The sequence below is a fragment of the Cydia fagiglandana genome, chromosome Z (genome assembly GCF_963556715.1).
Source record: "Cydia fagiglandana chromosome Z, ilCydFagi1.1, whole genome shotgun sequence".
NCBI lineage: Eukaryota > Metazoa > Arthropoda > Insecta > Lepidoptera > Tortricidae > Cydia > Cydia fagiglandana.
In genome coordinates this window covers 36,903,556-36,922,639 of record NC_085959.1, presented here as the reverse complement: position 1 = coordinate 36,922,639, position 19,084 = coordinate 36,903,556, and the positions used below count along the sequence as shown (strand labels likewise).

At 40.4% G+C, this 19,084-nt stretch overlaps 1 protein-coding gene and 1 long non-coding RNA gene across 2 annotated transcripts in view; one reads left to right on the top strand and one right to left on the bottom strand.

Annotated features, from left to right (window-relative positions):
* Positions 1–19,084, top strand: part of LOC134678651 (uncharacterized) — a 205,425-nt gene that overhangs the window by 176,193 nt on the left and 10,148 nt on the right. The window lies entirely within an intron of this gene.
* On the bottom strand, positions 10,518–14,165 carry LOC134679156 (uncharacterized). Its single transcript, XM_063538027.1, has 6 exons — positions 13,967–14,165; positions 13,208–13,351; positions 12,476–12,652; positions 12,076–12,205; positions 11,310–11,470; positions 10,518–10,744 (listed from the first exon to the last, which is right to left on the bottom strand). The coding sequence occupies exons 1-6, from the start codon at positions 14,163–14,165 to the stop codon at positions 10,518–10,520; spliced, it is 1,038 nt and encodes a 345-aa protein (XP_063394097.1).

The following is a 19,084-nucleotide window of genomic DNA, read 5'->3' as shown; positions in this document are numbered from 1 at the left end:
CCAAAGGTCCGGGACCCCATGGTCCCGAGATATGGAAAGACATACAAGTAATAATGTTTAAATTAGTCTGGATACGTAAGAAGAAAAGGTTATATAACAAATATAACTTAAAAATAAGTTTTCTTTGTAAGTAAGTAATTACCTAGGTATGCAAAAATTAAAGTTCTAAGAAATATAGGTACCTGACTTAGAAATAAGTTTTCAATGTACCTAAAAAATAACCTTATTAAGAATAAAACATGAAAAGCTAACAAGAAAATAACACTTGTCTTTTCCTTCTTCAACATGCACATAATAATCACATTATTTATTGAATATATTATTATTTGTGAGCCATGTCTATAAGCTGTTTTCAAGGGTCATCACGAACCGTCTCGAACACAGACTTGATGACTTCCAGCCTCCCGAACAAGCCGGGTTTCGAAAAGGCTATAGTACCATAGACCACATCCATACGCTGCGGCAAGTTATACAGAAGACCGAAGAGTATAACTTACCATTATGCTTAGCGTTTGTGGACTATGAGAAAGCCTTCGATTCGGTGGAAACATGGGCGGTGCTTGAGTCTCTTCAGCGATGCCATATTGACTATCGGTACATCGAAGTGTTGAAGTATTTGTATAGTAACGCCACCATGTCGGTCCGAGTACAGGAGCAGAGCACGAAGGCGATTCCATTGCAAAGAGGCGTAAGGCAGGGAGACGTTATCTCTCCGAAACTGTTTACTGCCGTAGTGGAAGACACCTTCAAGCTCCTGGAATGGCAAGGACTTGGCATCAACATCAACGGCGAATACATCACTCACCTTCGGTTTGCCGACGATATCGTAGTCATGGCAAAGTCGATGGAGGAACTCAGCATGATGCTCGATGACCTCAACCGAGTTTCACAACGGGTGGGCTTGAAAATGAACATGGACAAGACGAAACTTATGTCAAATGCCAATGTTGTGCCCATCCCAGTCTCTGTTGGGAACTCGGTACTCGAAGTTGTTGACTCGTACATCTACCTAGGACAAGTAGTCCAATTAGGTAGGTCCAACTTCGAGAAGGAGGTCAACCGCCGAATCCAACTCGGTTGGGCAGCGTTCGGGAAACTACGTAATGTCTTTTCGTCCGACATACCTCAGTGCCTCAAGACGAAAGTCTTTAATCAATGTGTGTTACCAGCGATGACTTACGGCTCCGAAACGTGGAGTAGCATTTTCGTTGGGGCCCACGGTGCCAACGGTAGGGAAAACGTTGGGATGAGGTTCGTTCCGTAGCCAACATTAATTTTGTATTGGCCCACCATCGCATTTACCAACATTCGCTGTGGCACAGATGCCCAACAATGGGCCTTTGTGTATTTTGGTACCGTTGGCTAAACAACGATAATATTCGTTGGCCCAATGATGACATATATCGCATTTACCAACATTGGCAGTGGCAGTGATGCCCAACAATGGGCCTTTGTGTATTTTGCTACCGTTCGCTAAACAACGATAACATTCGTTGGCCCAATGGTGACGAATACCGCATTTACCAACATTGGCTGTGGCACGGATGCCCAACAATGGCCCTTTGTGTATTTTGGTAACGTTGGCTAGTCAACGATATCATCCGATGGCCCAATGATGACAAATATCGCATTTACCAACATTGGCTGTGGCACTGATGCCCAACAATGGGCCTTTGTTTATTTTGGTAACGTTGGCTAATCAACGATATCATCCGATGGCCCAATGACGACAAATATCGCATTTACCAACATTGGCTGTAGCATTAATGCCCAACAATGGCCCTTTGTGTATTTTGGTAACGTTGGCTAGTCAACGATATCATCCGATGGCCCAATGATGACAAATATCGCATTTACCAACATTGGCTGTGGCACTGATGCCCAACAATGGGCCTTTGTTTATTTTGGTAACGTTGGCTAATCAACGATATCATCCGATGGCCCAATGACGACAAATATCGCATTTACCAACATTGGCTGTAGCATTAATGCCCAACAATGGGCCTTTGTGTATTTTGGTAACGTTGGCTAATCAACGATATCATCCGATGGCCCAATGATGACAAATATCGCATTTACCAACATTGGCTGTGGCACTGATGCCCTACAATGGGCCTTTGTTTATTTTGGTAACGTTGGCTAATCACCGATATCATCCGATGGCCCAATGATGACAAATATCGCATTTACCAACATTGGCTGTGGCACTGATGCCCTACAATGGGCCTTTGTTTATTTTGGTAACGTTGGCTAATCAACGATATCATCCGATGGCCCAATGACGACAAATATTGCATTTACCAACATAGGCTGTGGCACTGATGCCCAACAATGGGCATTTGTGTATTTTGGTAACGTTGGCTAATCAACGATATCATCCGATGGCCCAATGATGACAAATATCGCATTTACCAACATTGGCTGTGGCACTGATGCCCAACAATGGGCCTTTGTCTATTTTGGTAACGTTGGCTAATCAACGATATCATCCGATGGCCCAATGACGACAAATATTGCATTTACCAACATTGGCTGTAGCATTAATGCCCAACAATGGGCCTTTGTGAATTTTGCTACCGTTCGCTAAACAACGATAACATTCGTTGGCCCAATGGTGACGAATACCGCATTTACCAACATTGGCTGTAGCACGGATGCCCAACAATGGGCCTTTGTGTATTTTGGTAACGTTGGATAGTTAACGATATCATCCGATGGCCCAATGATGACAAATATCGCATTTACCAACATTGGCTGTGGCACTGACGCCTAACAATGGGCCTTTGTGTATTTTGGTACCGGTGGCTAAACAACGATAACATTCGTTGGCCCAGTGAGCACAAATATCGCATTTACCAACATTGGCTGTGGTACTGATGCCCAACAATGGGCCTGTGTGTATTTTGGTACTGGTGGCTAAACAACGATAATATTCTTTGGCCCAATGATGACATATATCGCATTTACCAACATTGGCAGTGGCACTGAAGCCCAACAATGGGCCTTTGTGTATTTTAGTAACGTTGGCTAATCAACGATATCATTCGATGGCCCAGTGAGGACAAATGTCGCATTTATAACTATAGCCGGTCAAGCAAGTTTGTCACTAGAAAAGATCGCGAAATTCAAATTTTCTATAGGACGATAACCCTTCACGCCTACATTTTTTAAATTGGCGCTCTTTTCTAATGACGGAAATGGCTTGACAGAGTATAACACCATAAACAAATAAATAAATATCACACGAGCATTTTAACAGAGGCCAGGGGCTGCGTGACGTCATCAAAATAGCTACCAGTTGAGTTTGCTTGTGGCGTCACTAGATGGCTTTACTGTCTCCAAACAACGAAGTTATAGTTATTTTCTCGATTATTGCGGATATAATCATAATATTTTTTTAAAGTAACTTATAAATCTAATAGCTATAACTATAAAATTAATACATAAATTTAAAAAATTGTATTTTACCAACATTTTCTCAATTTAAATCTCAAAAAACATAAATCTCGCTTACGAAGTTTCGAAGTGTGGTTAGTATATATACAAATTAGAGTGTATAGTAAGTGTATTTGCTTCGGCAGTACATATACTAAAATTGGAACGATACAGAGAAGATTAACAACAACTGCTGCCTAGGGCCTTCATGTGGATACAACCAATGCCTACCGTAGTGTAATTGTAATATTTATCAGCAAAGGCCCAACGTCGTATTACACAACCACTTACCTAACGTAGGGTAACTGTAGGACTCGTAAACAAAAGCCCATTACATAATTAGACTGTAGGCCCACTATAAATTACACAACTATTTACCTACGGTAGTATTGTAAGAATCCTACACAAGGCCCAACGTTAAAGTTACAATGTTGGCCCTTTGTGGGACAAGCTGTGTTGGGCCTTCAACCTGGTGCACGACTACCTACCGACCTACCTGACTTGCCGTTGGATAATTGTTGAATTTGCAAACAGAAGCACAACGAAAAATTTGTCCTTTTTTAATTTTTTGCAGTTGGCCCTACAGCAAGCCATACGGCCAAATATAACAATTAACCAACCATCAAACAAATGTGTATAGGCCCAACCACGGCCCAACCAAAACCACCACCGTTGAATAATTGTATGATTTATTTAAATAGGCCCAACGAAAAAATTACTCTAATGGCCCTCTGTTGGGAATCTTCGGGAGGGCCTTTGTCGAGGGCCCTCCAGCAAATCGTACGGCCAAATGTAACAATTAACCAACCATCAAACAAATGTGTATAGGCCCAACCACGGCCCAGCCAAATCCACCACCGTTGTATAATTGTATGATTTATTTAAATAGGCCCAACGAAAAAATTACTCTTATGGCCCTCTGTTGGGAATCTTCGAGAGGGCCTTTGTCGCGGGCCCTCCAGCAAATCGTACGGCCAAATATAACGGTTGCCCAACCAATACGTAAACAAAGGCCCAACAAAATCCCTACAAGAAAATGCTATTAGGGGGTCTTTCACTATCGGCCTCATCTCAATATTCAAAGTCGCTCAACGAGCTATGGAGAGGGCTATGCTCGGAGTTTCTCTGCGTGATCGAATCAGAAATGAGGAGATCCGTAGACGAACTAAAGTCACCGACATAGCTCACCGGATTAGCAAGCTGAAGTGGCAATGGGCAGGCCACATTGCGCGCAGAGAAGATGGCCGATGGGGTCGAAAAGTGCTCGAGTGGAGACCACGGACTAGCAAACGCAGCGTAGGACGTCCACCCACAAGATGGACGGACGACCTTGTTAAAGCCGCCGGAAGACGCTGGATGCGGGTGGCTTCCAACCGGTACGAATGGAGGTCCAAGGGGGAGGCCTATGTTCAGCAGTGGACGTCTTATGGCTGAGATGATGATGATGATGATGATTATTTGTAGGTCTCGCTATTGAAGGTGCAAGCGTCCATAGATTACGGTAACAGCTTACAATCGGGCGGGCAATAATCTTTGTTGACATTATGCTTGGCTCCAACATTAATTTGTATGTATTGTAAACACGAAAAGTTGACGAAGCAAACAATTAATGAAATTGTTATTGTTTATCAGATACATTTAGATATTGTTGTTGTTAATTAATTTTAATGACTAATTTGTAGGTATATATAGTCTTATTTATACGTCATAACTTGATAGAAATTTGACGTTTAAAATGACACTTGCACTGCGTGGGCTATCAAAATCGCTGCAGACTTTTTACGGTCTGACTATACCTATTTTTTTTTATTTAAATCACATTATTTGCCGAATTGGATTAAAATTAATTTGTAGCTGTTAGTATTTTGTTTTAACTACTAACATATTATGTTATAGCTGTAAAAATGCACTGTTTTAATTGCCATGCGTAAAGGCCCCAGTACACAATGGGCCATCGCCGGCCACTCCAAGGGACGCATTTATGTGTCAGAGGGAGCAATAAGTGATATTGCTATCTCATTCTACCGCATGGCTGCGTCCCTTGGAGTTTGGAGTGGCCGGCGATGGCCCATTGTGTACTGGGGTCTTAACACTACGAACTAATTTTAACGAGAGGTGTTATTGAACTTATGTGCGTTCTCACATACTAAGTGTCACGTGATCCCAATCACTAATGACCAAATTACTATCGTCACGTCATTAACACAATACAAGTTATTGACTGCAGTATTCTGACTGTGCTGAACGTCACTTTAATAAAATCAGGAGCGATATAACAAAATTTAAAATCTGCTTTTAATATATTTCACTGCACATTTCGCACGCAATAATATATGTTGGGTATAAATAAAAATGTTAATATATCATAATTATATTAACACTTGAAATTAAAATAATTACTGATTGACTTATAAGTTCTGTTCTAAATAAATAAGAATAAATTACCTGGGCTTGTCTGTAAAGTCGGTTTACGGACGATAATTTTGCGTGATAACGTCGTAAGAAAACATTACCATTAGGTACATTACGTAGCGTTACCATTGAGATTTGTCCACAACGTGACACTTTTTCGTGCATGCTACCGGTGTTCATCAATTTACATATAAGACGTTATCACGTCAAAAAAAAATATACGTCTGTTGAACTGTAGCGAAAAAAATAATTCAAAATAGATGATATTCGATTACCTAGCTATTAGGCTATTAAAGTACTGTTTAATATGTATATTGTTATTGTAACATAGATTTCGATCTAGTTCGCGTGACAGCTGTTTGTAACTTCATAGAAACTCAATTAAAACACGTACCATCATAACACTACTGATATTTCGATGGAATACGATTAGACGATTACATTTAACTATGTGCGTTTTATTAGGGTTCCGTACCCAAAGGGTAAAATGGGACCCTATTACTAAGACTTCGCTGTCCGTCCGTCCGTCCGTCCGTCTGTCACCAGGCTGTATCTCACGAACCGTGATAGCTAGACAGTTGAAATTTTCACAGATGATGTATTTCTGTTGCCGCTATAACAACAAATACTAAAAACAGAATAAAATAAAGATTTAACTGGGGCTCCCATACAACAAATGTGATTTTTGACCAAAGTTAAGCAACGTCGGGAGTGGTCAGTACTTGGATGGGTGACCGTTTTTTTTTTGCTTTTTTTTTATTTTTTTTTGCATTATGGTACGGAACCCTTCGTGCGCGAGTCCGACTCGCACTTGCCCGGTTTTATTATATTATAAAAGATTCACGTCTCCCACGTCCCTCCATATCATGCTAGGCATTCATTATCAAAACTTTGGAAACCACCGTCGTTCATGAGACCAATAAGGCATCAAGACTTACATCTTAGATGATTGCGCCTTTTTTTAATTCTCCCTTTACTTTTTGTGCGTGCTCGGGATCACCGATTTTTAGAAGCAATTTTCTTATTTTTAGCTTTCGTGCAAGTTATATATTTTCAAAGTGCATTTTAAAGTCAGACCGAGAAAAGTCTGCAACGATTTTGATAGCCCACGCAGTGCAAGTGTAATTTTAAACGTCAAACTTCTATGAAATTATGACGCATAAATAACACTTGCACTACGTGGGCTATCCAAATCGCTGCAGACTTTTAATGGTGTAAAATTAGACATATGCTCGTGATTTTCTATCGAGTGAAACTCGAGATTCTAATCAATGAAGTCCCTCGAGAAAGCCTTTTTTTGCTTTGCGTGGCGTAGCCATCGTCATGTGTGCCGAGTTTTAGGCCGCACAAATGGGCACGTCTCTCAATAATCGTTCCAATAATCGGTGACATGTACGCACTTCCGTGAAAACCGGAAGCTGATGTAACACCGTCCGGGCGGCATTGACGCGAGGCCGGCCGACTTTCAACGAGGACCTCGGGTATCTAATTAACCGGGTTATTACTATAAAGGAAAACGTGAGGAAACCGGAAAGGGTAACGCGAAAAACGAAATTTCGTTATTTGCTTCTCTATCACTCGAATACCCACGAATACAGAAGGATAGTGAAGTAGATAACGAATTTCGATTTTCAATGTTCACGGTGGGTAACTCAGGAATCGCCCTCACAAACGCTTAAGACTCACATTAGACTGGGCCGTGTCCGGGCCGGAGCTTCCGGCGCTTACTTTTCTATGACATGACAAGCCATCACGTGATGCCCTGACAAGGCCCGGTTTAAAGTGACTTCATCATGTAATGGACACGTTTACGTAAAAAAATATATTTGATCCGGATGTGGCAGGTAGCTTACCTATAGTAATATCTTACCCACTGCGCGTATCAGCGACTAGAAAATAAGTTAGAATTTGAATTTAAGCTCCAGAATACGGTTGTTATGCGTGGTGAAGATTTGTGCTTGTGTGGAGACAATAGCTCAATCTATATCATCTATGAGAGGTTGAGAAGTCTGGGGCCCCATTTGGTTTCAGAAATTGTCTAAAAGCGTCACCAGGTCACCACATCCCCAATTTTGTGATACGGGGCATTTTGACTTCATGCTGAACCATGTCTTACGCGCCTTGCTTGTGTGTCTTAAGCGCTGGTCGCCTAGCGGTAAGAGCGTGCGACTTGCAATCCGGAGGTCGCGGGTTCAAACCTCAGCTCGTACCAATGAGTTTTTCGGAACTTATTTACGAAATATCATTTGATATTTACTAGTCGCTTTTCGGTGAAGGAAAACATCGTGAAGAAACCGGACTAATCCCGATAATGCCTAGTTTCCCCTCTGGGTTGGAAGGTCAGATGGCAGTCGCTTTCGTAAAAACTAGTGCCTACGTCAAATCATGGGATTGTTGTCATGTCAAGTTGTCAAGCGGACCCCAGGCTCCTATGTGAGCCGTGGCAAAATGCCGGGATAACGCGAGGAAGAAGAAGGGCTGAACCATGTCTTAGTCAGTTTAAGTAATTACAGTGCTACTAATAGTCATTTTCATTTACCATGCATTCACCCACTGACATGCCTTGAGCGACATGTCAAACACAAAATTCTATTGATGACAGCTTCCGTTTCCTATCCAAATCCGTCCAATACCGAATTATAATTACGAAAGAAATTCTTTTTACTTTTAGATTTTATTCAATGCTTGCTTATATTTAAATAATTATTCTATACATTTAACATAGACGTACCCAGCATGTTTTAAAGGGTGGGGCAGAAGTAGGGTCACGTGCCTTAATTGTTCCTAAAAATTTTGCGTCTCGTCAGACCACAGACCAGGGCGGGGCAACTGCCCCACCTTGCCCCACCGTGGGTACGCCTATCACATTTAATTTAAATTAAAACACAACCTAAGTGACAATGGTAACTAAGTGACTAAGTCTATGCTTAACAATTAAACTACTTAAGGTAAGGTGCGATGACTATCACTTGTATGGAATCCCCATACTGTTTATGTTATCCCGAGCAAAATAAACTAAGTTAGGCTTACCCCACCTTACCTTATCTAAATTGGCTGGTTCCGGCAGTCACCTGGTCCAAAAGAGCCAAAAATTACAGCAGTGTTGGCCTGTTACAGGTCATGAGAGATTTGGACCAGGTAAGACCCAAAACTACTTTCATTATTTTGACCCTTGACAATACTTGAAGGTTAAATATTTTGCTTCGGAGGATCTGCCACCTTGAGACCTTAATCCTTAAAAACATTAATAACTTAAAAACATTTCGTGAAATAAACGGGCGGGCTCCAGTGATGCCCCTACACCCGCACGCTCCTTCGAGTATTGGAAGGGTCGCCTTAATTAGAGTATGCAGGTATTTTTGGCGCGTTCTTCTATCCTATGTTAAATTTAATTTTTGGTAACAGCATTTTAAAAAACAATAGTACATTACGATACACACGAAAAAGAAGGAAATTCGCAACGAGTGGCGATAAATTGAAACACGACCGAATGGAGTGTTTTAAATCGACTCGAGTTTCGAATTACCTTTTCGCACGTGTAATGTACAACGTTTTACCGTACATATGGCCCTTTAAATTTTTGACATAGGCACAAGCTGTCCTTACGCCCTAAGGTGGTAAAGTCTGTACTGTAAAATATTTCTTGTCTTAGGTATACATAATTATAGGTATATTGTAACCACATTTTTAACAGCTGAGCTACCTATCACAATTTGAATCTTGGCAATCTAGTTAGCGCATAATTAACGTCAACAGCGCCATCTATTAGCTGTCGAAACTGCGGGGACAATATGTTGTGCCACTTTTTACGTCTTATTATTTTTAGGGTTCAGTAGTCAACTAAGTTTATATACCTATCTATCTATGCCAAATTGCACATTTGCAGCATTCCTAGATCTGACGATCACAGAGCATAGCCTCCGACGGATAGACCGACATGGCGAAACTATAAGGGTTCCTTGGTTGACTATGGAACCTTAAAAAGCACATCATCTGCATATTTGCTCTGCTATAAGAAAAATCACTCGATAGTGACAACTTCGTAATATCGTTAATTCTGATGCCGACCGTGTTCGGGTCTTCTAGTCAGAACAAGATCTAATGACGCGAATGTGACCAGACCTCACTTTGTGATCAATAGACTCTATGCACAACCCGACAGATCACTGATTTAAACTTTCACAATTTTTACACAATATTAAATTGTACACGATTAAGTAAGTCCCGTTGTACATTTAATAACCCGACAGATGAAAGCAAGAACTTGATAGACACCGCTAAATTACCTACTTAGCTAGATAATATTGCCGTTTCGTTTACGGTTAGAGAATTTCCGATGTCTAAGAAAGGTATACCTACATTTCTTCAGAAATATAACACATCTGTTTGTTCCGTGTGAGACCAGTCAAAAAAGCTGATATATACCATGTTAAAAAGTGCTTAAACTCTGTCTTTTCAACCCTTTTCAACTCGCTATCTTGACTATAAAGGATGATTCACGTTAGAACGGTCCGGGTCCAGCTGAGACTTCATTTTCTGTAGAAAGCAACACGTGATCACCGATCAGCCGTTATAGAAAACAAAGTGTCGGACCTTTGCTCCTCAGTTAACGGTCAGAGTATTCTTGATATTGCTCCCCATTGAAGAAACTTTGACAGATGTCTGTTTCTTCAGAAGCGTGACTCTATGATGAATCTGACTACACCGCTCAAAGTCGCAGCAGCTACCCCGCTCACGTGGCTATTACAAACGACCGCCGAGGGTCCAGCGTGCACTCGGTTGTATACTGTGTTCAAGAATGTGGTGAAGCAGCCAAACGGTGTCTGTTGTTTTAGAAGACGGCTCAGCCAAAAACGCTGGAAGAACTCCGCGTGGCCGGCCAGGGAGCATGTGCTAACTGGAACAAATATTATTTATTAGAGTTTGTGCAGAAAGAGACGAGTTGAGAAATGTAGGGGGGCCCATACATTCTACGACTCTTCTTTTTTCGACCCTAGGAGCCTGTAGTGTTCCAGTGCTAGGCAAAGAAAAAGTAGAAATACGATTAACTAATATTTTTTTTACGTAATTTTTCAATATCTTGCAATATCAGTCATCCTAGTGACTCAATATTCGAAGTGATGTTTGTAAATAATACGAGTAAAAGGACAACTCACGCTAGACCGGGCCAGGGCCGGGCCTGAGCTTCCGTCGCTTCGTTTTCTATGGAAAGTACCACGTGATCACCGATCAGCTGTCATAGAAAATGACATGTCTGACGTACCGGTCCAGGCCCCGTAGACAACATGCCAATCGCTAACGCTAAGTAGCGAACGAAACGCAACTGACACTGCCACACAAATATGGAAGAGTGATTGAGAGACACAAAGCGATTCGAAGGCTATCGTCACATTGGCTAGGCCGCCAGGCTCGGCCCGGTCTAGCGTGAGTCACCCTTAACATGTTCAGCACAAGTGTCTTACTTTGTTCCATCAACAGGTCGGGCGACTTGAACTTGTTCATCACTATGTAGGAGGCCTCCTCGTAGATGCTATTGCACATCTTGTCGATGAATGCCGCGTCCAGCTGCGGCGAGAACGCGTAGCAGCCGCGGCTGTAGCGCGCCACCAGCAGGAATAACACCCTATTCAGACAGAATAACAAGATGGAAAATAAGATGGTATGTGTATAACTATGACATTTGTCGGACTTTATTGAAAGCATAAATAGATGGTAACTCATATTTATAAAGTACATATAGTGCTACTTTACTTCACTAGGCTAGCGTGCTAGCGCCGTCCCTATGTCAAAAATTTAAAGGGCCCATATGTACTGTAAAACATTGTACAATACGGCGAAAAGGTAATTCGCAATACTTACGTGTCGATTTAAAACACTCCCTTCGGTCGTGTATCAATTTATCGCCACTCGTTGGCTCGTTACGAATTATTTTGGTTTCGATCTTTTACACTACGAGTATTTTTACATATCTAAGTACTGAGTCTAGCTGTACCTACTTGTACGACCCACATTTTCCTGGGAGTGAGACAGAAGGCACAATGTGAAGGAAGGAAGGAAGTATGAATGAATACATACCAACTTATTCATTCATACTCGTTTTTCATACTTTTCCCGCCGCTTCCTATTTTACCGCTTGATTGAAGCTTTCACAAACTAAATGCCAATTTAACTCGTCTCGTTTTGTTTTTGTTGTCTGGTTAAAGATAAAATAAACCAAAGTACACTTACCTGTGGACTAGAGAGTACCCAAAGTCGGAGCCATTCTCCACGAAGCTCAGGCATTCGTTGGGAGTGGAACACTTGTAAGGGTGTACGCCTGACTTCGCAGGATTCCACCTCAGAAAACTCATGCACGCATCTGAAAGGGATATTTAGTCAAATAAAAGCGTCTAATAAAGTAATAAACTAAAAAATATTTTATGTATGCAATGGAGACAGAGACTACGGAGATCTCCCTGTCGCGAATATCAACAAAATTATGAAAATTCTGAGTACCTGCATAGAGTGAAAATTAATATTGCTAGAGTTGGTTAACCAATAAATATTATATCTACCCGAAAATTAACAAATTATTTGTTTACCTTTATTTAAATACCTAAATGCACAGAGTTTTTATTAAACGACATACCTGACTGCTCCGGATTCGGTATGCTATTATCAAAGTCCAGTATCCTCTTCTCGTACCAGGTCCAGTTGGAGTACTCCTCGACCAAGTAGTCCTCAGTAAATCGGTGTACGTCGGACACCGCGTTGAATTTCTGTAGTCTCTCCGCCCAAACGTCCTCATCTATGAATAAATAAGTAACTGAAAAAGAGGTTAATTTGAACGGTTGCACAAATGGCGCGTTGGAGCACACTTGGAGCCGTGTCAGAACTTATTTGATGGCTTGTTTACTTGTGGCAATAGTCTACGACGCCGTTTTTTAACTATCAATTTAATTGCATAATATCTCTAGAGATATAAGCCCGATCAGTGGCGGATTTGCCCTAAGGCCCAGTAGGCCTGGGCCGGGATTGGCAAGATGTTAGGTGCGGCCAATTGTGACAAAAAAATCGCTGTTGATAGCAAGAAGTAACTCAAAACTTATTCAATATGATGGGTGCTGAGAAAGGGGCGGTTACGGGACCTGGGGCCTAGGGCGGCCAAGACTGCAAATCCGCCACTGAGCCCGATGCACTGCAATTTATGCCAAATTAATATCAAATCATGTACATAATGTAGTCATTCGAAATGATCTCCAGTTATTATAAGAATTCATATGTGCCTGCTAAAAAACATAGGCAAAAATTTTACGCGTGAAATTGAAGGTACAACCACGAATGAACACTACTAGGCGCTTATCGCGCTAACCGCACTTACACTCATAGTTATCGTACTTGTTCGTCCTCATGTACTTAAAGTAGCTCAGTAAAACTTTGTTCTTGTTCAAAATCCTTTGTATTTGCGACCTCAAAGCCACCGGAATGCTTGAATTCTTTCTGAGTATCACGTTTTTCAAATTCACTGAAAAAGAGAATCTTTTTACTGAAAGTAGTTACATATTATACAGTAGGTATTTATTGCTACGAGTATTAACATTATTGCTGAAAACCTAATTATTTTTTCCGCAGTGAAATGAACAACATTACATGATCGTATCTCTGTCGCACTAATGAGGGCGAGTGATAAAGATAGATTACAGTATCGTTCGCTACGGAGCGTTGTCAAGGGGCTATGCGACCTAAGGGAAAAGCTATCGATTTTTAACACAATCTAAACTAAAATTTAAGGTTTACCAACTTTTTATATTATAGTCTGTATCTTAATTAGTAGGTAATAGTCAGGTATTTCAATAAAAGTATTGGTTAACCAACCAAATACTGCGCCTGGATCTGTCACTGAACTTGATGGTTTTTATCTACCCTCAACTGCCTTAAGGAGCCATTTTGAGGGTAGACTTTGTTTATTTTTATTTAAATGCCTAAAGACAGACTATAAAGGGGCCCACTGATTAACAGTCCACCGGACGGTATCGGCCTGTCAGTTGTTCGGAACTGTAAAAATTTTATTCTAGCTGACAGGCCGATACCGTCCGGCGGACTGTTAATCAGTGGGCCCCTTAAGACCTGCTATTATTACCATTTGCAATGAACAGTCCAAGTCCGAAATTTCCGTCAATCTTGTTCTGTGGTGTCCCCGCACTTTGTACTATTCTCTCCAAGGCCCTCAAGTACAAAGGCAGATCAGCTTTTGTGGGGAAAACGTTGGATTTAACCGGGTTGATACTTTGGTTCAGTCCAAGAATCAATGAAAATACTAGTAGCAAACATTTTGCCATGGTGCACTATTCGGTGCTGCGATGAGCAAGTACAATCGGTAACTGGTGACCGTTTTAGAACAATCGCAGTTATATAGCCTCTGCTGGAGAACAAAAGATGACCGGGGTGACAAATAAAAATAGAATAAAGTTGGGGCCACTCTACCAGCGGGAAGATACTTCAATCAAAATTTTAGTATTTAGGTTGGTTTTATTTTCTTTAGTACTACTCAAAAGTTACTATGCACTTATTATTTAAAACTATCGACCCGCCACAATTTTATCAAATTATACACCTAAACCTTCTTCAAGAACAACTCTATTAATAGGTATGCGAAAACCGCATGACAAGCAGTTCAGTCGATTCATTCAATGATATACTGATAATATTATGTTTATCGTTAATATTTCGTAGTAGGTCTTGCAAATTAGGTAGGTAAGTACCTAATTCGCGCGATTTACTATTAGTTATTATTACTATCCTTTTAACTGGGGCGGTCGGTGGGAAGAAGTAGTTATTAGAATTTATTATGGTCAACTACGGACTGGTCGATAGCTTGGCTGCATGGAATTGATTTGTATTAGATTAAGTAAACCAAACTATAATATATACACTAGTTTTAGACCCTTAACTCGACTACCTTTTACTAGTAATCACCTCGCTACTTTTTTACCAACCCTGAGATAAGTGGGAGACCTAATATAGTGTTCGTAGTCCGTATCCGCTTAGAGTGGGACCTTAGGGACCTCCTGCGGGGTGAAATAACGGCGAACACCCCCGATAAGCCCCTCCAGCCCACCTAAAACCACATTCAATTCATTTTAATAAACTGGAATAAAACAAATCGCGTTTATTTGGCGTTTTGCGTATCTAAAATGCTGTATAAAGAAAAAAGGACGTATGTACCTTGATGATTTAAGCATTTGGTCATTGTATATGGGTAGTCTATCATTTGAAAGACTGTTTTTATTATTGTTTCTAACGTCTGAGATCATGTTTCGGCACGATGATTTTATACACTGCCTAGACACTGTCAACAATTCATCATTCTTAATTAGCTAGCAGGTTGGTGAAACGCTTAATGTTATTAGATACCTATCTTAAACAAAAACCTTAGCACACCCGGTCTACTCGGTGCTGTCGAATTGTCGATTGACTTTGCTTGGGACAGTGAAGTACGGCGATATTTGGTATTAGGAGACCAGGATCCGATTTGGGTTGTACCGCCACAGCAGTATCTGTATACCTAAAGGTAAATACCTAAGTAGGTAAGTAGTACCTATATTAAACATTTATCCGGTTAAGCTCAATAAAGTCTGGCGTGTGAGATGCCTTCTAATCAACTGGACGGACCTACTCGTTGTTAAACATATTTCATATCAAGTAATAGATGCTCAAGTTGGATATCGTAGTAGACCCCCTTAAAGTCAAAGATGGAACTCTAGATCAATATTAATAATAATTATAGATCAATATTAATATTTCCCCTGAAGCATGGTAGATAACTAGATAGAGTTAGACCAAGAAAAGTCTGCACCGATTTTGATAGCCCACGCAGTGCAAGTGTTATTTATAAGTACTTACATTATAATTTCATAGAAGTTTGACGTTTAAAATAATACTTGCAATGTGTGGGCTATCAAACAAACATCAAACATCAAACATCAACATTTATTCAGCAAATAGGCCACAAGGGCACTTTTACACGTCAACATTGAATTTACATAAAAGCAAAAATAATAACATCAACAATTTTATAAAATAAAACTAACAATTCAATCTAACGTATTACAATTACTAAGAGATGTATATGGTCTCTTAATGTCGAATTACATACAAAATACAGATAAAAAAACACACAAAAAAAATCTATAATATTTAGAGGTGTAAATGTCTCTAGGTGTCAGAACTATGAGATTATATAGTTTATCAAGTTATCCTTAGAGATGTATAAGGTCTCCAAGAGTCAATATCCTGTATAATTAATACATTCATTAAAAGAAAAGAAACATACGAGAACAGAATGAGGCGTCTCACTGTAATTAATTAATAAAAGTTACTAAGTATAATAGCTCGTGTTAGCTTAACAGACCAGTCTCCACAAACAGCACCCGTTCACGAGTATGACGCGTATCTCAGCCATCGCCTCCCTCAACCTTCATTCGGGAAAGTGGCGACCCGATCAACAACGCCACCGTAAGCAAAGACTTTTAAGCGAGCATGACATGTTCAAGCTACCGGCCTATATTAATATTAAAATAGTAATAACATGTAGCTGTAAGACACGGCATTTTGTGCTCATATGTTACATAAAAAGACAGTAATATAGCTTCACATAATTACTAGCCTAAGTTGACTTAGAGATGTAAAGGTCTCTAAGTGTCAGAAACATTAAAAATATAGGTAAGTATGTACAATCAAAAATAAAAATCAAATAAATAAATATGTACTTAGAGATGTATAAGGTCTCCAAGTGTCCAAAACTAAAATTAAATTAAACAATATAATCAAGCGAGAACATCATTGTCTCATGTGTCAATTCTACTGGACACTAGCATATTTAATTCACAATGTAAAAAAAAACAATATTTATTTAATTCTTATTATACTAATGAAATCAAGCTACCGGCTTAAAAGCATCTCTATCGTTTATAAAATCATTTACAGTGTAGTACGCCTTACGTAACAAGGAGTGCTTAATGTGCGACTTAAATTTATGAAGTGGTAAATTCACTACATCAGTGGGGACTTTGTTATAAAAACGTGTACAGTTCCCGACGAAAGACGTACTAACCTTACGGAGGCGGTGGGCGGGCACAGCAAGTTTATGTTTGTTTCTAGTGTTATAGTTATGGATATCACTGTTAACCTTGAATTCGTGGATGTTTTTCCGAACATACATAATATTCTCTAGTATGTATTGAGATGCAACGGTAAGAATGTTAACTTCTTTGAATTTCTCTCTTAGGGATACTCGAGCGCCCAGTCCATAGATGGAACGTACAGCTCGTTTTTGCAGCACAAATATTGTCTGAATATCTGCCGCTTTTCCCCACAACAGAATTCCATAAGACATAACACTATGGAAGTAACTAAAGTATACCAGCCTGGCCGTCTCTACGTTTGTCAGCTGTTTGATTCTCCTCACTGCATAGGCTGCTGAACTAAGTTTTCCGGCTAGAGTGCCTATATGTGCATGCCATTGCAGTTTGGAGTCTAGAGTGACTCCCAGGAAAACAGTTCGGTCCTCAAATTCCAGCGTATCACCTTTTATTTTAATCTTGCTGTTATTTACCTGCTTGACGTTAGGTAGCGTAAACTTGATGCATTTGGTTTTCTTGGCGTTCAAAAGCAAATTGTTTGCCGTAAACCAGTTTACAATGGTAGATAGCGCGTCATTAATGCTCTCGAAGCTATTTTCCTTTCTGTCCACTTTAAATATAAGGGAAGTGTCATCTGCAAATAACACTATATCATGTCTATCTTGCACAACTTTTGGTAAGTCATTAATGTATACCAAGAACAGGAAGGGACCAAGAATTGAACCTTGAGGCACTCCGAGGGCTACCGGGGACCCCGCCGATTGAGTTCCATTAATAACTACTCGCTGAGTTCTATCCGAAAGGTACGATGAGACCAGGTCAAGGGCACTAGCTTTTATCCCATAGCGGCTTAATTTTCTCTTTAAATTTTCGTGATCAAAATCGATGTCGCTGCAGCATCGCTGCAGACTTTTCTTGGTCTAACATAATCATCATCATTATCTCATCTCAGCCATAAGACGTCCACTGCTGAACATAGGCCTCTCCCTTTTTTGGGGGGTGAATGCCATAATCGCCACGCTTGGCAGGCGGGTTGGCGATCGCAGTCGAGTACACCGAATTTGAGGGACGCTGCTGCCCGTCCACCGGTGGTCTTGAACGTGGTTTAAGGACATACCCGGGTCCTGGACGCAGTTTAAGGACATACCCGGGTCCAGGACATACCCGGGTCTAACATGAACGGGGAGTATTATATTCTTTGATGAAGTTCCTTTATGCAAAAAAAGCGGCCAAGTGCGAGTCGGACTTGCCCATGAAGGGTTCTGTAGCAGCAAGTAACACACAGTTGGTCAAGCAGATCTTGTCCGTAGAAAAAGGCGGCAAATTTGAAAAATGTAGGCGCGAAGGGATATCGTCTCATAGTAAATCTGAATATAGCGCCTTTTTCTACTGACAAGATTTGCTTGACCATCTTATAATAAAATTGCGGTTTACGATTTATGACGTATTAAAAAAAACTACTTACTAGATCTCGTTCAAACTAATTTTCGGTGGAAAATGGAATGATAATGTATATCATATATTTTTTTTAGTTTTATCATTCTCTTATTTTAGAAGTTACATTTTACCACTTTGAAAGTGTCTCTCGCGCAAACTATTCAGTTTAGAAAAAAAATATATTAGAAACCTCAATATAATTTTGAAGACCTATCCTATAGATAACCCACACGTATGGGTTTGATGAAAAAATAATTTGGCCAAGTCCGAGATAGCTCGAGGCATTTAGTGTTCCGTACGGCTACCATCAGTTTGGCATTGACATAAACGATATCGTGAACGTAATTTACTTCCTATAGGTATATCTCTTTCGCACTAATATGTCAGTACGAGCGAGATGCATAGAAAGTAAATTACGTTCACGCCCACGGTAGCGTTTATGTCAATGCCAAACTGATGGTAGCCGTACCGCTCGCATCGTTACATTTTACAGAGGTTGTTTGCCTGTTTTTAGGGTACCGTATTCAACTACATACACAGAACAATAGTACAAAGTGTCTAAGTGCGAAGGCCGAAGGCCGAGCTTTAGCAAAATGTTATCGCTTTAGCACAGAGCAATAGTACAAGTGTCTAAATGTGAAGGCCAAAGGCCGACCTCCGCGTAGCCCGAAGGCCCGAAG